Genomic DNA, 22,988 nt, shown 5'->3' with positions numbered 1-22,988 from the left:
TTTTTTTTTAATTGTACTTCAGGTGAAGGCTTACAGAACAAATAGTTTCTCATGAAACAGTAGTACACATATTGTTTTCTGACATTGGTTAACAATCCCACAACATGTCAACCCTCTCCCTTCTCGACCTTTTTTTTTTTGGTGAAAATATACATAGCCAAAGAGACACCATTTCAAAAATTTCTACATGCACAATTCAGTGACATCGACTACGCTCTTCCAGTTGTGCTGCTATTCTCACTTTAGATGAAGGCTTACAGAACAAAGTAGTTTCTCATTTAAGAGTTAGTACACATGTTGCCCTATGACAATGGTTAGCAACAATAAAATTTTTTTTTCAAGTTTCTAAGTTGGTATTTCCATACAGTATATGACTTTTAAGAACATATTAGAAATTCTGTAATTTTAGTCCTTAGTGATATGTAACAGGCCATCATGGGATGGATAATAAAAACAATTAAATTTTTTTTTCTTACTTAGCATGGTTAAACAAAGTGGAAGTGTGACTGATGTTTACAGGCTCTCTGAGCTATTTTAAGAGTAATTTTATTTCTTGGGCTCTTTTTGTATTTGCTTCAGTTATTTGGATACATAGCCATCAGCTAAATCAGTGTCTGGCTGTATAGTTAGATTTCAGTGACTGCAGGGGTTAAATAATGTATGCAAATCATGTCATATTCATATTGTAGTTATGTGTGCAGAAAGAAAACAGACACTTTTATTAGAGTTTTTTCATCTCCTAGCAATATAACTGTAAAGTTTTTTAGTTAAAAATGTATTTGCTTCTCAACAACAAAGTAAATAAAATTATATTAAAAAAAAATATATGTGTATAACACATATATATATTTGCATTAGTTTCTAAACTTTGAGGAACAGATATAACACACAAACCTCATGCACCCGATTATTGTTTGCTTGAGGGTAATAAAGTTAAAATACAAAATAGCACAACATGAATCGAGCCCCTAAGAAGCATGTAAATTTATGCAGAGAAATCACACAGGACTATTCAATGACTATCAGTAAGTTATACTATATGAAATATTTTTGGTATATTACTGTATTCACTGTATTTTATATGCCGTGCTAATACTGTCAAAATAGATCTTATGTAGTAAAACAGATTTGAAAGGATAAATCCAGTCCAGCTGCTGTCAAGTTGACTCCAACTCATGCTAACCCCATGTGTTTCATAGGGTTTTCAGTGGCTGATTTTTCAGTAGTAGATTGCCAGGCCTTTCTTCCAAGGCACCTCTAGGTGGGCCCAAACCGCCAAATGTTTGGTTAGCAGCTGAGCACATTAACTGTTTGTACTACCCCAGGGACTGAAGGATAAATATAACCATTTTAAGTAACCTATATTATTTGTTTTCAGTAATATTAGAGAAAGTTAAATATTTAAATGTGAATTTTAATACAGTTGTTCATATGATTTGTTCTAAATAAAGTATTAATATGTAGGTCTATCTTTTCTACTGAACATTTCGTATGAAGATACTTGACTCTTTAGTACTGAAATATAGGATAATTCTGAACATTTTAGAAGCAAGGCTGGTGAGACTTTGTCTCATGTACTTTGGACACGTTATCAGGAGGGATCAGTCTGTGGAGAAGGACTTCATGCTTGGTAAAGTAAAGGGTCAGTGAAAGAGAGGAAGACCCTCAACAAGATGGATTGACACAGTGGCTGCAATGCTGAGCTCAGGCAAAATGACGATTATGAGGATGACCCAGGACTGGGCAGTGTTTCGTTCTGTTGTACGTAGGGTTGCTGTGAGTCGGGACAGACTCACCGGCACCTAACAACGACATCGCCTCACCTACTCCCCAGCAAGGTTCAGCCTTGCACTTTTGGTAGTTTTGACAGAGAAAAATTAATCTTAAATTGAAATTTTGTTCTAATTTAGAAGGTTCTGTTTGGCAAGAGTCAGGGGCTATGTCTATGTTTATCTGTCCTTGAGACTCTTAAATGCCAAAGATACAATAATAAATATTCCTGCATGATACATGATGAAAAGTATCAGTATAGTCTTTCATTCTTTGAGTTGTAGATTTACTATTACATGTTCTGCATGTCTCATGTACTCAGCTTATATTTAGTTAAAATGATAACTTGTTACTTTAGATAACTTGTATTTTCAAACCATGTACACTTTTACAAGATGATCCTGTTTTTGATGGTGTTGGCATCATTGTTAAGTGCACATTTGTACTCTTGTTAAGAGTGTGCATGCGTGATAATCGCTCTTTAGACCTTCTGTGCATCTTCGTTCTCTTTTTTTCTTTTTTTTTTTAATGCTTCCCCGAACGTAGGATTGGCTACAAAGAAGCCTGGAAACAATGGACGAAAACACACCCCTGGTAAAGAATATTATGCTCCTGAACCTCTACCACCTGGTGTGTCGGGTTTCCTGCCCTGGCGTACTGCAGAACGTGCAAAAAGGAGCAGGTGGAGTATTTTTATTCTCTGTCTTTAGTCACTCAGAATTCTTTATTTTGGAACCTCTATTTTGTGGCAGGTCTCTATGTGACTTTTTCCGTAGGGGAAGAAGGATGACTCAGTCATAGCGTTTGTCTAATGAATCCCTCTAGGAAGATAAACAAAAAATCGTTATAATTGGGAGTTTCAAGTAATTTACTAAGTGTCACACCAAGTGTAATCCCGTGGGAGTCTAGAGGAGAGTGAAATTATCCACACTTCAGCAGATGAGAAGAGGTTTCATTAAAGGCATGTAAAGCCAAGCTGTGTAGAGCAGAAGTAGGAATTTGGGTAGGTAGGAACAAGATGAACGGCATTTTAGGCATAAGGAATAGTTCAATGCAAAATAGATGAAAAGTATGTGTTAGACTTAATCTAAGTCAGTCAACTGGCCTCATTTCTAAGTCTCAACAAATCACACCAGTTACTAGATTTAATTATTTTTGACTGATTGCTTACTGAAGAGGTAACTATTCACATTACTTTTTGTCAAAGAAGTGTAAAAGTCTTTTAAAATTGTTATAGTGTAATTTTAGACTTGTTAAGTGAATCAGATTCTATAGATTATTTTCAAATGACTTGATAGTGTTTAAGAAAATGGAGATTAAGTTACTTTAAGAAAACAGAATGCATTTTAAATAGGAATTGAGATAGATAGTGTGTAAAATATCTGTTCAGCTGCTCATGTTACTTTGATAAGCATAATCTTCATTAGGCAACTAACTACTGTACTTTTTTGCAAATGGTGATAGCAATTATAGTGCTAAGGCTCATCTCTTAGGAACTGAAGGTGCCTCTCAACAGTTCAGAGTCATCAAAAAACCAGACTGCTAAATTCCATTCCATTTTCTCCATAGCAGAGTATTCCAGGTCCTTATTTTGAGCTTACACAAGTCTGTATGGATATTGTACAAAATACTAACAAGTTTGTTCACTAGTTTTTAAGTCCTTAAGAGGAAGGAAGCAGCAAACTAAAGATAGCAAAGCCTTTGACATTCTGACTATGAAGGAAGCATCGGGAAAACTAAAAGGAGTCATAAAATCTCGAAGAATATGGAAGTTTCTGGGGGCTTTTACTGTAGGAACAACCTGCTCTAATACTTGGAAGCCCACGAAGCTTCTAGTGTACACTCTTATATAAAAATCGATGTTCTTAATTGTGACTAAGTGGATAAGAAAGAGTAGTAATACCTTCTATTTCAGAAGGTAAGATTTCTAACCAGAATGATAAATAAGAATTTTGGTACTTTTAAAGGTATAAAATTATAGGTATCTGGAAATTTATTTTTTGGCAGCTCATGAGGTGCTAATCTTATAGGAATCCACTATATTTACATCAAAGTTTAACTTAATTTATTGATATCTCCTTAGGGGTTTTCCATTAATCAAAACTCGTGATGTCTATAATCATTTGCAGGTATGTAGTTACCATATTTATAACAGGGTATTGGGGTGGAGTATGTAGAAGGTGATTTTCTTTTTTTTTTAAGTGAACAGAGCCTTATGAGAAGCACTTTTCTCCCTGAAGTAGATCCATTAAAAATTTTCGAGGTTGCTCTCTCAGTGCCACTGTATGATTGTATAGATAACGACACACACTGGTGACTTGTGACAAGTCAGGTTATCCTACTCAAGAATGTCCTTATGCTTTCAGGAAATGTAGTTTTGGGGCCGTCAGATCCTGATGCCAAAACAAAGCAACAAATCCCCAAGCGTGCTTTCTCAGGGCCTTTCTCCCTTCCTCACCGGAGGCATGAATTAAACGTGAGTGACAAGTTCCCTGTCACGTTGCCTCATGGTCTTGGAACAAGTTAATCCTGTTAGAGTGTCAGCTTCTCCTTCCCAGTTGTGTTGGAGAACCATAGAGGATATTTCTCTCTTTTGAAAGATACCACCACTGATAGGAGCACCCTGTGTATCAGTACTGCTCTTCGCATGCCCCAAAGGGGGAGGGGTGCACACCTAATTCTACTATTTAGTATTTTCATATACTGCAATTTGCTGCTTGTGGTAGAAGTTATATCTCAGTACCTTGTCATCTGTATAATTATGTAATCCTAGCCCTCTTCTTTGTGATTTGTAGAATTTTTATGGGGTTATGACCAGGTCATTTTTCTATGTTTAGAAACGTCATATTGAATAATATTCTAGTGGCAGTGATACTTCACGGTACAATTGTATTGTTATTACACTAATTTGGGCTTAAGAAGATGAGAAGTTTCTAATGGGTCAGTTTTAGTTTTGTGTGTGTATTGTATTTATTATATACAAAATTCTCTTGTTTGTTATTCACAGCTTAGATAGCTTGACTTTTTCTCATTATTCTTATAATTTTCCTTTGTCCCTACTGACGGAATTTCTTCCTAAAAAAGCACATTTTCTTCCAGACTCTGTCTCTGATGGTAGAGAATGAATTTCTGTATTATAAAGTTGATCTGAGAAAAAATGTTTACCTTGGCTCCTCACTTGCTTTATGTCAAAGAAATTCAGTAAAATAATATGGGCAATTCCAAATACTAACCATAGCTCTGCAAGACAGAATTCTTAAGAATAGCACAACAAGAATGAGATACTGTCCTTTTACTTTGTTACTGATTGTTTTAGGCTAAGAAGTAGTGAAAGACAGTTACAGGTAATGATTTGATACTTCAGAAATACTGCTTTTGATTAGATGCCCTTTACTATCTGATACTTGTTGATATTATTACTTACACAAACTTGCCTTCTTTCTTTAAGCAATCAAATTTTCCTGTGACTGTGACAGTAGAAAGTCCTTCCTCCTCAGAAATCGAAGAGGTTGACGATTCTTCAGAAAGCGTTCATGAAGTGCCTGAGAAAACCAGTGTAAAACAAGAAGCAATACAGGTACAAAGTTATCATCTTAAAGATCTAGAGGTGATTATTTTAAACTGTAGTTGGTATTTGGCAGGATGTTTGATTGTGAAACAACACTGGACAGCTTGCATGAGGATCCTGTTTTCCCCTTCCTTCAACTTCCTACCCCTTATATGGTTCCTTAGCTTAGACTAAGGTGAGAGAAGGACATTTGAACTCTAGGAAATAAAAATCAGAACTCATCAGAATGGATAAATAAAATGTGATATGTATATATAAATGAGTATTATTCAGCCATAAAGAAAAATAAAATTCTAATACATACTATGACACGGATGAACCTTGAAACATTATGCGGAGTGAAATAAGTCAGACACAAAAGGACAAATATTATATGAAATATCTAGAACAGGTAAATGCATAGAAACCAAAGTTTATTAATGGTCACCAGGGGTGGGTGGAAAGGAGAAATGAATATTACCTAAGGGGTATTTAGTTTCTGTTTTGGATGATGGAAAGGTTTTGGAAATGGATAGTGGTGATGGTTGCACAACATGGAGAATGTAATTAACGTAACTGAATTGTACATGTGAATGTGGTTGAAATAAGAAATGCGTTGTTATGTATATTTCACCACAATTTAAAAAAAAAATGAAAAAACTTCATTAGTGATGTATTTTCCCGTTCTTAAAATCTTAGATATAGGGAGAACCTGAAGGGTCATAAAATAAACTCAAATATATTGAGCACCAAATGTATGTAATCAGTTGGTTGAGTGCTCTCATAGTACAGACCAGGGAATTTGCGATTCAAGCTGAACTCTTCTTTTTTTTTTTAAGAGGAAAGTATGACTTTGCCTTTCATAAAAGCAAAGTCGAAAAAATAATCTTAACTTTTACAAATGATATTCTCCTTTTATAAAATAAATGTCAAGAAGCTAGGTTACACTTGTTAATAAACCTGTAAAATACCTTACATTTAATGTCATTCTATACTTTTGTGTTTTTAGGGACAGAAAAGAAAAATGGATTTTTGTAACAAAAAAAATTTTTTTTAACTGTTGGAGTTTAAGTGAAAGTTTACATTTCAAGTTAGTCTCTCATACAAAAATTTATACATAGATTGTTACGTGACCCTAATTGCTCTCCCTATACTGTGATAGCACACGCCTCCTTTCCACCCCTGATTTCCCATGTCCATTCAGCCAGCTCCTGACCCTCTCTGCTTTCTCATCTCACCTCCAGACAGAAGCTGCCAGTTTAGTCTCAAGTATCTACTTGAGCTAAGAAGCAAACTATTGATGAGAATCATTTTATGTCCCATAGTCCAGTCTAATCTTTGTCTGAAGAGTTGGCTTCAGGAATTGTTTCAGTTCTGGGTTGACAGAGAGTCCGGGGGCCATGCCTTCTGGGTTTCTCCAGTCTCAGTCAGACTATTAAGTCTGGTCTTTTTACTAGAATTTGATGTTCTGCACCCCACCTTTCTCCTGCTCCATCAGGGACTCTTTGTTGTGTTCCCTGTCAGGGCTGTCATTGGTGGTAGCCGGGCACCATCTAGTTCTTCTTGTCTCAGGCGGATGAAGTCTCTGGTTTATGTGGCCCTTTCTGTTTATTGGGCTAATACTTTCCTTGTGCCTTTGATGTTCTTCATTCTCCTTTACTCCAGGTGATTGGGACCAATTGCTGCATCTTAGATGGCCGCTTGCTAGCTTCTAAGACCCCAGACGCCACTCACCAAAGTAGGATGTAGAACATTTTCTTAATAAGCTTTGTTATGCCAGTTGACCTAGATGTCCTTTGAAAGCATGGTTCCCAGACCCCTGCCCCTGCTACTCAGTGCCTCGAAGTGTTTGATTATATTCTGGAAACTTCTTAGCTTTGTTTTAGTCCAGTTGTGCCGACTTCCTCTGTAGTGTGTACTGTCCTTCCCTTCACCTAAGATGATTCTTATCTACTATCTAGTTAGTGAATAACCCTCCCCCTCCTTCCCCCGCCTCGCAACCATCAAAGAATGTTTTCTTCTGTGTTTAAACCTTTTCTTGAGTTCTTGTAATAGTGGTCTTATACAATATTTGTCCTTTTGTGACTGACTACATTCACTCAGCATAATACCCTCCAGATTCCTCCATGTTGTTTCATGGATTCATCGTTGTTCTTTATCGTTTTGTAGTATTCTATTGTGTAAAATATACCATAATTTGTTTATACATTCGTCCATTGATGGGCATGTAGGTTGTTTCCATCTTTTTGCTATCGTGGATACTGCTGCAGTGAACATGGGTGTGCATGTATCTATTTGTGTGACGGCTCTTATTTCTCTAGGATGTATTCCAAGGAGCAGGATTGCTGGATGGTATGGTACTTCTGTTTCTAGCTTTATAAGGAAGCGCCAAATAGATTTCCAAAGTGGTTGTACCATTTTACGTTCCTACCAACAGTGTATAAGTGTTCCAGTCTCTCTTCACAACCTCTCCAGCATTTATTATTTTGTGTTTTTTGGATTAATGCTAGCCTTGTTGGGGTAAGATGGTATCTCTTTGTAGTTTTGATTTGCATTTCTCTGATGGCTAATGATCGTGAGCATTTCTTCATGTGCCTGTTTGCCGCCTGAATGTCTTCTTTGGCGAAGTGTCTGTTCATATCCTTTGTCTATTTTTTAATTGGGTTATTTGTCTTTTTGTTATTGAGGTTTTGCAGTATCTTGTAGATTTTAGAGATTAGATGCTGATTGGATTTGTCGTAGCCAAAATTTTTTTCCCAGTCCGTCATTTGTCTTTTTACTCTTGGTGAAGTCTTGATGAGCGTAAGTGTTTGATTTTTAGCAGCTCCTGTTTATCTAGCCTCTCTTCTGGTGCTTGTGCATTGTTACTTATGGTTCATATTGTGTTTATGCCACGTATTAGGGCTCCTAGCATTGTCCCTATTTCTTCTTCCATGATCTTTATCATTTTTAATTTTATATTTAGGTCTTTGATTCATTTTGAGTTAGTTTTTGTGCATGATGTGAGGTATAGGTCTTGTTTCAGTTTTTTGCAGATGGATATACAGTTGTGCCAGCACCATTTATTAAAGAGACTGTCTTTTCCCCAATTAATGGACTTTGGGCCTTTGTCAAATATCAGCTGTTCGTAGTTGGATGAATTCAGAAAAATTTATTTTTAAAAATTAAACTGTCTGGGAGAACTGAGCAAGCTAGTGTGGATTTTTGCACCCTAGAAAGGGCAGTTGGGGATATCCCTTCATAACTGTCTGTCCACTTCTGCACACATAAGAGAAACCAGTCATTTGGCGTGATTGACCCACATAGACCAGAGCTTTCAGCGAACGTTCTGCTGTCTCATTCTTAAATAGAAAATAACCATGGTTCACCTAATAGTTGAGTAGAGTTTACAACATGATAGAAAAAATAAAGATAAAAAACACCCTGGTAGAAACACAGATAATTTAGGAACATAAAATACTTCAGAAAAAATTACTAAGTAGTATTCTCAGAGACATTTAAAAAGAAACAACACCTATGATACAAGAAAAGGATGTTACTTATGAAGAAACAATTAGAAAGCAAGAAGGAGCTCTTGAAAATTAAAATGATTGCTGAAATAAATTCAGATGGAGTTAAGGAAATTTCTAAGTATGTAGAACAGAAGTCCAGAAATGGAAGGTATGACTGAAATGAAGAAGTCCAACATCTCACTATTAGAGATTCCATAGAGGACGGAAAAAAATAGAGGGAAGGAAGTTATTCTAAAAAATCATAAGGCAAGATTTCTCATAGCTAGCAGTAAACATGAAGCCTCAAATTGAACAGGGCTGTCCATGTACTGGATGTCCCCAGGTCATGCAAAAGGTTAAGTGCTTAGCTGGTGTCTCAGTCATCTGGTGCTGCTCCAACAGAAATGCAAGTCGATGGTTTTAACAAAGAGAAGTTTATTCTCTCACAGTCCAGTAGGCTACAAGTCCAAATGCAGGGCGTCAGCTCCAGGGAAACACTTTCTCCAGCAGCTCTGGAGGAAAGTCCATGTCATCAGTCTTCTTTTGGTCTGGGAGCTTCTCTGCACAGGAACCTCAGGTCGAAAGGACGCGCTCTGCTCCCAGCACTGCTTTCTTGGTGGTATGAGGTTCCCATGTATCTCTGCTCGCTTCTCTCCTTTATATCTCAAAAGAGATTGCATTAAGACACTAATTTTGTCAGCCTCATCAGTATAAACTTATCACAGTGATAGAATTTACAACACATGAGGAGATCACATATAATCTCATCATAGTGGTAGAGTTTACAACACTTAAGGAAATCACACAGATAACACAGTCATACAATACTGGGAATCATGACCTAGCCAAGTTGCTACACACATTTTTGGGGGGACACAATTCAATCCATGACAGCTGGTAGCTGAAAGGTTGGCAGTTCGAGTTTACCCAAAGGCTCCTCAGAAGAAAAACCTGGTGATCTCCTTCCAAAAGATCAGGACCATGGAAATCCCTTAGGAGCAGAGTTCTACTCTGACACATGTGGGGTCTACGTGAGTCAGAATCAACTCAGTGGCAGCTGGTTTTTTGATTTACCCACATACTGAGCAAGATGAATAAAAATATATGCACAGAACTAGACATCCTTCATTGTGAAATTTCAGATTAGCAACGAAAATGATAAAAATTCCAGAGAGAAAAAAACTGGTCATCTATAAAAGAATAAAAACCAGATTTCACCAGATTTCTCATTAGCTATTCTGGATCCTGGAAGACATTAGAAAATATTCTTAAAGTTTTGAACTTTCAACCTAGGGTTTCATATCTACCCAAACTTCCAGTCATAAGTGTGGGCTGAATACCATATTTTGTACATAAACAAGTTTGAAAAATATGCTTCCTCTTTTGGAAAACAGTTTGGAGATAAGTATCTCAGAGCCTTTAAAATGTTCATTGCTTTGGTCTAAAATTCTTTTTTTATTGATTTAGTTTAAGAAAATTACATATTTTAAATATGGGGGGAACTTTCATACATAAAACAATCTTATTTGTAATATTGAAAAGTTGGAAATAATCGCAGTGTTTAGCCATAAAAGAATGATTAAGTAAACCAATAAACCCACTCAGTGAGTTATTTTGTAGTCCACTAAAAAATCAAGGTTATGAATCCTCTGATCATATGAGAAATGATCGATTCAATGTTAAATGGAAAAAAATGGAACATAAAATTGGATATGCAGTATTATAACAGCAGTGTGCCAGAACAACTAGCCAATGCTTTAGAAGGGAGGTAGAAGCAGACAACAAGAAGGAAAATTACCCCAAAACCATATCTTTAGTTGTATTTAAGTAGTGGAGTATCAAACAAATTTACTTTTTAATTTTTGAGTTCCATATTTCCTTTAAGAAGCAAGAATTACTTTGTAATGAGAGAGGGAACATTTTTTCATTAAAATGTAACATATGTTCTGCCTAACTCCCTCCACTAGAGGGAGAAACTATTTCATGTAATTGCACTCTGATGTGCTATTTAGAAACAGTCAAGAATGGAGTATTTTAGTTTCCTTCTTCCAGTTGTGGCTAGGATTTGTTTGTTCAGAATATCTAAGAAATAAGTTTCAGATATTAAAACCATTATATGAATAGTTAATAAGAGGAATGTTGTTTTTTTTTTTTTCTCCTTTTCCCCGCAAAAACTTGATTGGCTTTAACTGGTTGCTGTTAGTTGCCATCAAGTCGATTCCGACTCACTACGACGCTTTGTGTATAGAGAAGAACTGCTCCATAGGATTTTCAAGGCTGAGACCTTTCGGAAGCAGATCTCCAGGCCAGGTGCACATGGCATCTCTGGATGGTTTCAAACCGCCAAGCTTTTGGCTAGTATTTGAGTGCTTAACTGTTTGCACCACCCAGGGAACATTAAAGAATATGAAATTATTAGTGTATTTGTTGTTTTTTTCAAACAGAAGTCTATGATCAAATATAGAAGTATACATAAATTGAGGAAATTTTTGAAAACACTGGAAACCTTTATTGAAGGAAATAAAAGCTACCTCAGTGCACGTGCACACACCTGGATACTTTTAATCTGCCCCTTTGTCTTAAAAAGTTATCAGAAATATTTGGTCATGTCATTAAATCCTCTTCTACATCAGAGAATCCGATTAAGCCTATGCACCATGTCCAGAGAACAATGTGCTGCTGTATATGTTTTGAATACAGAACTCCGGAACCCTATTCACTAACTCTGGTTTTAGTGACTTCATGTAGCATTCCTTCTGATGGACATGCTGTATTATTCTTGTATCTGAAATCATTTTTCCACATAATTCTTGGTAACTTTTCTGTGAGAATATTGAATGTTTCAAAAACTTTTGGACTTTTTATTTTTTAATTTTTTCCCATACAAAAATTTATACATACATTGTTATGTGACTCTAATTGCTCTCCTGATACTGTGACAACACACTCTTCCTTTCCACCCCTGATTTCCCATGTGCATTCAACCAGCTCCTAACCCTCTCTGCCTTCTCATCTCACCTTCAGACAGGAGCTACCCATTTAGTCTCATGTATCTACTTGAGCTAAGAGGCACACTCCTCACGAGTGTCACTTTATGTCCCACAATCCAGTCCAATCCCTGTCTGAAGAGTTGGCCTTGGAAATTGTTTCAGTTCTGGGCTAATAGAGAGTCCAGGGGCCATGCTTTCCGGGGTACCTCCAGTCTCAGTCAGACCATTAAGTCTGGTCTTCTTACTAGAATTTGAGTTCTGCACCCCACCTTTCTCCTGCTCCATCCAGGACTCTGTGTTGTGTTCCCTGTCAGGGCGGTCGTTGGTGGTAGCCAGGCACCATCTAGTTCTTCTGGTCTCAGGCGGATAAAGTCTCTGGTTTATGTGGCCCTTTCTGTTTCTTGGGCTAATACTTACCTTGTGTCTTTGGTGTTCTTCATTCTCCTATACTCCAGGTGGTTGGGACCAATTGCTGCATCTTAGATGGCCGCTTGCAAGCTTTTAAGACTCCAGACGCCACTCACCAAAGTAGGATGTAGAACATTTTCTTAATAAGCTTTGTTATGCCAATTGACCTAGATGTCCCCTGAAAGCATGGTCCCCAGACCCCTACCCCTGCTACTCTGTCCCTCAAAGTGTTTGATTGTATTCAGGAAACTTCTTAGCTTTGTTTTAGTCCAGTTGTGCTGACTTCCCCTGTAGTGTGTGCTGTCCTTCCCTTCACCTAAGATAATTCTTATCTACTATCTAGTTAGTGAATAACCCTCCCCCTCCCACCCCACCCTCGTAAAGATCAAAGAATGTTTTCTTCTGTTTTTAAACCTTTTCTTGATTTCTTGTAATAGTGGTTTTATACAATATTTGTCCTTTTGTGACTGACTAAATTCACTCAGCATAATAATCTCCAGCTTCCTCCATGTTATAAGATGTTTCACTGCTTCATTGTTGTTCTTTATCATTGAATAGTATTCCATTGTGTGGATATACCATAATTTGTTTATCCATTCATCCGTTGATGAGCACCTAGGTTGTTTCCATCTTTTTGCTAGTGTGAACAGTGCTGCAGTGAACATGGGTGTGCATATATCTAGTCGTGTGAAGGCCCTTATTTCTCTAGGATATATTCCAAGGAGCAGGATTGCTGGATCGTATAGTACTTCTGTTTCTAGCTTTTTAAGGAAGCGCCAAATAGATTTCCAAAGTGGTTGTACCATTTTACATTCCCACCAACAGTGTATAAGTATTGCAGTCTCTCCACAACCTCTCCAGCGTTTTTTGTTTTGTGTTTTTTGGATTAATGCTACACTTGTTGGGGTAAGATGATATCTCACTGTAGTTTTGATCTGCATTTCTCTAATGGCTAATGATTGTGAGCATTTCTTCATGTGTTTGTTAGCCGCCTGAATATCTTCCTTCAAAAACTTTTGGACTTTATGTATTATCTGTAGTTGGCTTATGTGTTACTCTTTAAAATAGCACTTTCCAGTAGAACTTGCTTCTGTGGTAAAATGTTTTGTAGAGCTTTGTCCAGTATTGTAGCCACTGGCCACATGTGGCATGGTCACTTACAATGTGGCTGCTGTGACTAAGGAACTGAGTTTTAAATTTTATTCAGTTACCTGAATTTAAATAGCCACACGTAGCTAGTGGCTGCCATATTAGACAGTACTGTAGTTTAAAGAATTGTGTTAACAACTTGTGTTAAACATTTATTTCAGAAGCTGATGAAGGATTTCTTGAACCATGACTATCTTACTTGAAAATAAGCAGATGCTTAGGGCTATCTACTTCAGTATTAAATTATGCAGGAACTGGTTTGTAGTTGTGTTTGAAGTCGATCTTGAGTTGCTTTTTTTTTTTCCTTTTGTCCTTATTGATTAAAAGCAAAAGATCTCACAAATTGCTTGAGCATATTACTTAATATCCCCAATAAAATGGTCATACCCATTTTACAGGGGCTTTATGAGAATTACACGCTGTACTGTCTGTAACCCACTTGACACAGTCCCAACTTACATTACTCCTTAAATGGTAGCACTTGCTGTTACTATCCACTGTTATGTAAAAATCAGTTACAACTAAAGCTTAATAAATAGGGGTCACATAGGAAGAAACGCAACTGAAATATGACCAGAAAGGGCTGTGTTTTTGTCATTCTCAAGAGTCATTAAGAATATTTCTTTTAATATATATATGGTAGTTTAGGCCAGAACCAGAACAGCATGGTGCTAATGTCAAGTATAAAGAATCAGAAACTATTTGGGACAGTGGTGGTGATGTGCTTTGTTTTGTGGCCATGGACTGAACACGCGATGAAGTTGGTTGCAAACAGGCGAATGGATCAGTTCAAGAATGCCAGAGCTACTGGAAAAGCTAACTCAAAGCCTGTCCTAAATTGATGTTATATCAGAAAGGTCTTTCTTATCTTAAACCAGGGGTAGTATGTCATAGGTGGATAAATGAGTACAGGTTTTTGTTTTTTAATAAAAGAATCCATTACTTATGGAGGTCCATTGTTCTGGTTAATTGTAGCCAGAAAGTCCATTCAAGTATTTTTAAACACTTGTTGATGGTACTAACCTTCCTATAGGAAAAATAGCACTTGAAAGCAGTATAGATATAGGATGAAAAGGGCTAAGTTTTTAAGTACTGAGTGTGAGAATGTGTTGGAGATAAAGTCTTGGGTGGGCTTTGATAGGTGGAAGCATTGAGAGGTGGAACAGAATTAACAAAGGTGTGGAGGAACCCTGATTTGACCAGAGCAGAGTTCTTATGTTGGGAAATAAACAGGCATAGGTTGGGCCAGGTAACTTTAAGTTGAAACTCTTTGTTTAAATGATTATTAGAAGCCTTTAAAATATTTAAATATATCTTCCTCCTTAGTAAGTGTAGGTGTTCTGTTCATTTATTGCTGCATAGTAAATCAACTCAAAACAGTGACTTAAAACAATAACAATCATTTATTTTGCTCATGAACCTAGAGATTGAGTAGTGTATTGATTTTCTGTTACCACAAACTTAGTGGCTTAAAACAACACCCATTTATTAGCTCACAGTTCTGTAGGTCCTTCTTCAAAGGAAGGTGAGTTTGGGTTCTGTGCTTAGAGTATCATAAAGCTGACATCAGTGAGTCAGCCAGGTTGTGTTATTATCTGGTGGCTCTGGGGAATAATCCATTTCAGAGCTTTTTCAGGTTGTTGACACAATTCAGTTCCTTTTAGTTGTAGGACTGAGGTCCCTGTTTCCTTATTAGCTATCAGCTGCGGGCCATCTCAGCTCCTCGAGGCCTCTGTCCTGCATTCCTTGCTACATGACCTACAACATCAGGCTTTATCTCTTCAAAGACAGCAACAAACTCCCTCATGTCAGACCCTTCTTGTACTTCAAATCTCCTTACGTAGCCACAAAAAAGAGAAAGAATAGAATTTTTCTTTCTTGGCCTTAATTTTCTGTTTCTGACTTATTAACTATATTATATGTATATGTCTTTTATAAGTGAGCTCTTTGAGATCTATTTTGAAAATAATGAGATTTAAATAAATCTGTACAGGGCTAATCTGATATATTTTAGTAATAAATTTTAGTAGCGTGGTGTGGTATTGTAAGTGCACAGTAATCTTGATATCTGTCTAAGTTCACTTCTGCTCCTAAATAGTTGGTGAAATTATAGCTGGAAATTCTTTCAGGCATCATATTGCAAATTAATTATATTTACTGTATTTCTTCATTCTAGGAAAAACTGGAGGAGTGCCTAAAGCAGCTAAAAGAGGAAAGAGTAATAAGGCTTAAGGCTGATAAACGAGTAAATGAGGTAAACAAAAGTTTTTTTCTTACACTTTTTGTTTTGTTTTGATTTGATTTGATTTAAGCCATACACATATACACACATCTTGTAAGCTTGAAAGTGAGAAAGTATAGGGTATTCCAAATTGGTTCCATCATACTAACCTTTGTATTTACTTATACTTAGTGGTCATATGATACGTATTCTAAAAAGCATGTTTTTACAAACATAAAAACCTTAGAAGTTTTTTTCATATGCTTTTATATGACTTCAGCTTATTTTCTGTTCATGATACTTTAATTCAAGAAAGCGCTTATTTATGGGTTGACAAAGTTTGGGAAATAAAAACAAATACCGCAAACCACCAAAAAAAAAGAAAGATTTATCATATTTTTACACAAATAACGCACCTTCTGTGTTTGTTTTTCAACTGCTGCCTCCCTCCTCGAGGTATTTTCGTAAGTGCTGCTGTGCCCACGGAGAGAGGGAGCGGTTGGCAAACAAACGCAGAAGGTGTGTATTATTTGTGTAGAAATACAGTATTATGTTTACATTGTGCATACAGTAATGTAAAAGACCTGATGAAGAAACTCTGTACTGAAGTGAATTAGGAAAATGAATCAATAAGCATATGATGGTGGAAAACTGCTGAGAATGCAATGAAAGGTAACAAATTATGCCATGAGGATTAAGCGGGATATAAGCTGGAAGTTCTGTGTAAATGTAATTATTACAAGGTGAGTTGGGAGGAATTTCTGAAAGGTCCTGGATTGGATTGGCAGACACGTACTCATTTAATAAATATTGAGCATTTGCTTGTATAACACAAAAGGTGTATCATAAACAAAACGGCCTTTCTGAGAAGGAGTAAAATTTGGCTTATTAGTGGTCTTAAATACAAAGATGATGGGAGGTGGGTGAGTAAATGTTTTCGAGAAGCCAGGGGATTGTCATGAGACCAGAAGAACTGGATGGTGCCCAACTACCATAACTGAACATTTTGATCAAAGATTTCATAGAAGAATCCTGATCAAAGCGGGGAAAATGCAGAATGAAATTTCAAATTCTCATAGACTCCAGACTTTCTGGAGCCATGGAGGCTGGATGAGCCCCTGAAACAATTGCCCTGAGGTAATCTTTAAACCTTTAAGCAAAAATATCCCCTGAAGTCTTCTTAAAACCAGATAATAGTTTAGTTTAACTAGTGAAAAATGTCTGCCTTGAACATTGTGCTCTTTCAAGATCTGTCTATATGGGATCAAATCGACAACAGCAACTCGAAAGATTAAGTAGGAAACTTAGGGGGCAGTGAGTTTATGTTGATGGGGGAGGAACAACTCAGAAAAAGAGGTTAAGAATGGTTGCACAACTCAAAGAATGTAATCAGTGTCACTGAATTGTACATGTAGAAACTGTTAAATCAGTGTGTATTTTGCTGTGTATATTCTCAACAACAACGAAAGATAAATTTTTTTTAAAAAGAAGCCAGGGAGAATATTAATAATCATATAGTTAATAAATTAGATAGAACTTAGGACTTTTAAACTTACATATTAAATATTGTACTGACTAAAGTTAATCCTTAACATTCAGCAGAATTGTAATATGCTTTGCTCAAATTTGACTCTATATTTTGTTTTCCAATTTAAGAGAAACTTCAGCAGCTAATTTTCTAATGCAGAATGAGAATCCTATATGAATTTAACCACTGAGAAATGTGATCTTTTTGAAAGATCATTAATAAAACTGTATAATTATGGTTTATCTATATACTTTTTAAGTGTCATATAGGAAACTTTGTCAAGTGTCTCTGGGTTTTGGTTGTTAAATATTATGGTCTCTGTCTTTACTGGTGGAGAGTTAGATTAATTATAAATTAATTACCTCTTTAAATGTTTTGGTTTTGTGACTTGAAAACTGTTTTCTTTTGATGGCAATGAAAGAAAATTATGACCTGCATTTCCAATCTTCTTTTATAGCTGGAATGTGAAAATGCCAAGTTAAGAAATATAAATTTCTCTTTGTCTGAAGCCCTTCATGCACAGTCATTGACAAGCATGATCCTGGATGATGAAGGTGTTTTGGGCAGCATTGAGAACTCTTTTCAGAAGTTCCATGCTTTCTTGGATCTCCTTAAAGATGCTGGGTTAGATTATTTCTCTCCATGCATTCTTCCCTCCATGTCTTTAACGGTAGTTTGCTGGGGAACTTGAACAATTTTCATCGCTTCCATAAGCCATATTTAGTATGTAATTGTAGGTAATATACTCACTTGTTTAATGGGACATTAATTTAAAAAGAACTGCAAAGTGGCAGACCTGCCTTGGCAGAGTAGAGAGCCCATCATAAAAGAGTATCCTGTAGATAGAGTAATTGGTAGGTACAATTCTTGGGAAGGACTAAATTGAAGGTAATTTCAGTTGAAAATATTCAGGAATGTATAGGTATTTCCCTCCCTTTTACTCATTTTGCTTGTTAATTAAGTTCAAATTAGAGTTAATTTTGTCCTATACGTAAAAATTGTTATTGTTAATCTGAAAGGCACATAGGTATTGATCATAGTTCTCACCTGGGAGCAATTTTGCGGAAAGAGGATACCGAAAGAGTTGGCGATAGATAATTGGTGTAGTGATGTTTTGTGGATGAATAGATTGGTGTTGGAAAGGAAGGAGTAGACACCACATCTTTGGAGACTGGAGGAAAGGTGATAGCCATATGTGGAAGTGGAGGGACTAGGCACCTGGTGGAAGTTGAAGCTGCTGGTGAGATAATCTGTAAAAGTGGTTAGGTACCAGGTAAGGGCTTAAAATCAGGTGGTATTTATTTAATACATTGTTAGGAGGAAGAGGGGGTGCTTAAAGGATCGGGTGACCTGATGAGGTCCCAGTGCATGAATACACAAAGGTCTGAGAAATTGAGAAAGATGGGAGGTTGTAGTCTGGAGTAGAATATTGACTTTTAAGATTTTAGAAGTGTTTCGGGTATAGGTATATCAAAGCTGTTCTTATGTGATTATAATAACCCTTGCTTTTTCCTCCTTTTCTCCTGTTACCTAGGCTTGGGCAGCTTGCCACAATGGCTGGTATAGATCAGGCAGATTTTCATTTACTAGGTCGTCCCCAGATGAATTCTACCATTAGTCATGCACCTAAAGAAGAAATGAAAGCACTTGAAGAAGAAGAACCAGAATCAAAGCAGAATGCCCTGGGACAAATGCAGAATATCCAAGTAAGCAGACAGAACAGAATTTACTGATTATGAGAGTGAGTAGCAGAAAGGGAATTACCAAATCAGAAAGAAAACGACTAACAATCTGTTTCTAATAGTTCAGATGCTTGGGGCCTAGAGCCTCTTTGGGGTCCTTTCCAAGTCCGAGATTAGTAATTCTGTGCCAATATTGTACTGTGGTAAAAAAGAAAACTGGAAGTTATTTTGAAATTTTATAATCTAAAGCAAACTATCCTCAGTGAGGAAAGAAATGAAAGATTAGAAAAAATATTCCAAATTTTAAATTTTGTAAACGTCTATTCTATTCATATTTCATCTAGGTTTCTATTTGTATGCAGTCAGCTTACAATGAAGGAACACTAATGAAGGTACAAGTACTGATACAGATAATTTTTAAAATAAGTACTCCCACATAATTCATAGGCAGTAGAGTATAGATAATTACCTGGTTATGGGAATGGGAGGGGAAAGCCTGTTTAGCACAGGAGTCCCCTGCTGCTTTTCCTCGAGCCTCACTTGGAACCCCCATGCCCCACCTCAGGCATCTCAGGGCCATCTGAGGAACTGACACCTTGAGAATACAGTCTAGTCACGAAGAGGATACTGATCACATGTGCCTGGAGGATAGAAAAGAAATTAATTTTCTTAGGGAATAGGATTTTTTTTTCATAAGGGAGATGGTTAATAATTACCCAAAACACAAAAGTTTGAAAATATGGTGGAAATAGCCTTGGATATAGCTAAGTGCAGTTGGAAATCACTTACCAAGATATAGAAAAAAAATGACTCTAAAACTTTCTGAGTAATCAATTGTCTTTAGAAAATTACAGGGCAACATTAAAGTTTTGGACTCTGCTTTACTTTTTAATGGTTGGCTTTGTTCATCACTAAATTTTTGTTTTGTTTTTCCTTCCAGTTTCAGAAAATTACAGGTGATGCTAGAATTCCTTTGCCTATCAACTCCTTCCAAGTCCCAGTTTCTACTCAGGAGGCCTTAGTAACATCCAAAGACGCCTTGGATTTCCCAGGTACTGAGGAGCGGCAAGAGTCTTTTGAAGAATTCATTGCTAGAGCATGTTCTCCTCCAGCAGATGCAATTTCTGGGACTGGAAGTCAAAGAAAAGAAGAGGAGTTGTCCAGAAGTAGCAGATCTTCTTCAGAGAAAGTGACCAAAACAGGTGAATGTAGCAAAAAACAGTCGGCTAAGAAACAACATGGAAAGGATCTGCATTTCTGCTCTAACTCTACTGTAAATTGGCAGAGCAAAGGAATCAGGGGAAGTAGTCCTTTGATTAATGAGCCAATTAAAAGTGAGTCTTTGAAAAGACACATTTCTGCCAAGAAAGAGGGTGGAATAGTGACTGCTTCATCCAGGACAAATAAAAGTAAACCCAATCCACTAGAACATTCTGAAAGTGATACTCTTGGATCTGATTTTGAATTTCAAGAAAGTATCCATACTCTGTCACACCTGACATAGGTCTGAATCTTTTGAAATTATGTTTTTGTCTTCAAATTTTAATAAATTTTCTTATGTTTTCATTATGGTGTATGATATTTTAAAATATAGGACTGGAAGTCATTAGAGAAAGATTTTTTTTTTTTTGTTAATTGTTGTAATTAAATGAAGTTTACATTTCAAGTTAGTCTCCCATACAGAATTTTTTTTACATACATTGTTATGAGACCCTAATTGCTCACCCCGTTCTGCGACAGCACACTCCTCCTTTCCGCATCTGATTCCCCATGACCATTCAGCCAGCTCCTAACTCTCTCTGTCTTCCCATCTCACCCATTAGAGAAAGTTTTATCTGTAGTTTCTATTATAATGAAATGTTCGGTGTATATTTCCTTTTGACACTTTGTACCATTCATGCAATAAGTATTTATTGAGGGCCTAATATGATTCTGCGGAACCCTGGTGGTGCAATGGTTTAAGAGCTGCAGCTAACCAAAAAGTTGGCAATTCGAATCCTCTAGCCGCTTCTTGGAAATCCTGTGAGGCAGTTCTCTGTCTTATAGGGTCACTGTGAGTCATTATCGACTTGATGGCATGGGGTTTGGTTTCTGGTTTTGGAATACGATTCTGTGTGCTGTGGCTTACAACAGTGAACAAAACAACACCTCTACCTCATGAAACTAACGCTGTAGAAATAAAGAGATCTGTGGATGGTGAAAAAAGTAAACAATAAAGCAGGGCAAGGGGAATAGAAAGGGATGTGAGTGAATAAATGAAATAGTTTTATCATTTAGTTAAATATTAAAATACGTCATTTGGCCAGAGTCATTGATTTATCCTTATTGATAATAACCAGAGCAGCAAACATTTACTGAGGTGCTTAGCCATGCATTATGTTATGGATTACAGCAACTCTATAAGGTAGGGAACTATTATTATGCCCATTTTATAGATGAGGAATCTGAGGAGACAGATTATGTGAATTGCCCAAAGTTACACAGCTATCAATAAGTGGTAGAACTGAGATTTGAGCCAGAACCCATGCTCTTATCACTTGGTTAATCCTATTTGCTTGATAAGTGAGGAAGCGCTGCAGGAGAATGCCAAGAGAAAAGTCAGTGAGCCCTAGAAGTGCAGGAGAGTAGGGCTATCAGAAAGCATACCTGTCCCCTCCCCCTGTCTGTAACTCTTCCTGTGAAGCAGCCACCCCTTGGATTCATTGGTCTTCACTCTGTGTGGGCTAAGTCTCCTCATTCAACTGTTCTTATGCTTTTAATAAATTTCTTCGGTTTTAGTTTAACAGAGTCTGAGAGTTTTACTCTATGGCAAGGCAAAGATGTCACTCTGAGGACTAAGGTGCGCCTGACCCAAGCCATGGTATTTTCAGTTGCTTGATGTGAATGTGAAAGCTAGACAATGAATATGGAAGACCTAGAGTTGATGCCTTTGAATTACGGTGCTGGCGAAGAATACTGAATACACCATGGGCTGCCAGAAGAATGAACAAATCTGTCTTGGAAGAAGTACAGCCAGAATGCTCCTTAGAAGCAAGGATGGCGAGCCTTCATGTCACGTATTTTGGACATGTTATCAGGAGGGATCAGTCACTGGAGAAGGACATCATGCTTGGTAAAGTAGAGGGTCAGTGAAAAAGAGGAAGACCCTCAACAAGATGGATTGACACAGTGGCTGCAACAGTGGGCTCAGACATGTCAGTGATTGTGAGGATGGTGCAGGACGGGGCAGTGTTTTGTTCTGTTGTATGTAGAGTCACTGTGAGTTGGAACTGACTCGACAGCACCTGACAATGATATATGAATAGAATAACTAAAGTTATACTGAAGAACATGAAGATCCAAAAAAAAGGAGAAGCATACCACATTCCTGTATGAGAAGACACAGCATTATGAATATGCCAGTTCTATCAAGTTAATTTATAAATACAAAGTAATTTCACACAATCTTAGGAAGATTTTTTAAATGGTTATAACAACCTGAAGGGGGCAGTGGTGGTTCAGGGGTAGAATTCTTGCCTTCGTGAGGGAGATCCAGGTTCAGTTCTCAGCCAGTTCATCTCATGCGCAGCCACCACCCATCTGTCAGTGGAGATTTGCATGTTGCTACAATGCTGAACAGGTTTCAGTGGAGCTTCCAGACTAAGACTAGGAAGAAAGACCTGGTGATCTACTTCCAAAAACCAGCCAATGAAAACCCTATGAATAACAATGATCCAATCCGATTGTGCATGAGGTTGCCATGAGTCAACAGCAGTTAACAACAATAACCTGAATATAAAGTTCGTTTGAGAGAGAGAATGCACAAAACATAACAAAATCCAGATGAATTAAACATAAATATAAAAAGAACTAAAAGAAAATGTTGGAAAAAATATAAATGTGGGGTGAGGAAGAAAAACAAAACCCATAGTCATGAAGAAAAACATTTGACTACATTTAAAAAACGTAAAACTTCTGTATACAAAATTACACATTGTAAATAAAAGACAAAAGAATGGGAAATTATGTGTAAAATAATGAAAGGTTTAAGATTTCTTAATATAAAGAGCTCCAACAAACCAAACAAAAAATAGGCAAAGGATATAAAAATTATTTTTGTGGAGAAGAAATACGAACAGACAAACGTAAAGAGATCCAACCTCATAAGCTGCTAGGGGAATTAAAATGAGATACTATTAATGGTAGATACTAAACGATGGTAA

The 22,988-nt window shown here is 36.9% G+C and overlaps 1 protein-coding gene across 5 annotated transcripts in view; it reads left to right on the top strand.

Moving 5' to 3' along the window:
• Positions 1–20,381, top strand: part of CEP78 (centrosomal protein 78) — a 35,561-nt gene extending 15,180 nt beyond the window's left edge. The window contains exons 7-14 of one of the 5 annotated variants that reach the window (XM_023737729.1): positions 2,317–2,452; positions 3,854–3,899; positions 5,219–5,347; positions 15,532–15,609; positions 17,562–17,728; positions 18,639–18,810; positions 19,131–19,178; positions 19,727–20,381. In XM_023737729.1, the coding sequence (XP_023593497.1) occupies positions 2,317–2,452; positions 3,854–3,899; positions 5,219–5,347; positions 15,532–15,609; positions 17,562–17,728; positions 18,639–18,810; positions 19,131–19,178; positions 19,727–20,290 (1,340 nt within the window). In that variant the 3' untranslated portion in view covers positions 20,291–20,381. Of the gene's footprint in view, positions 1–2,316; positions 2,453–3,853; positions 3,900–5,218; positions 5,348–15,531; positions 15,610–16,147; positions 16,619–17,561; positions 17,729–18,638; positions 18,811–19,130; positions 19,179–19,726 lie in introns of those variants that run through there. The other 4 variants (XM_023737728.1, XM_004383280.2, XR_002825149.1 and 1 more) reach the window with 4 other exon arrangements.
• Positions 20,382–22,988: the final 2,607 nt, after the last annotated feature.

This window comes from Trichechus manatus, unplaced genomic scaffold, assembly GCF_000243295.1.
Source record: "Trichechus manatus latirostris isolate Lorelei unplaced genomic scaffold, TriManLat1.0 scaffold00107, whole genome shotgun sequence".
Taxonomy (NCBI): domain Eukaryota; kingdom Metazoa; phylum Chordata; class Mammalia; order Sirenia; family Trichechidae; genus Trichechus; species Trichechus manatus.
This window is presented reverse-complemented; position numbering and strand designations above follow the sequence as displayed.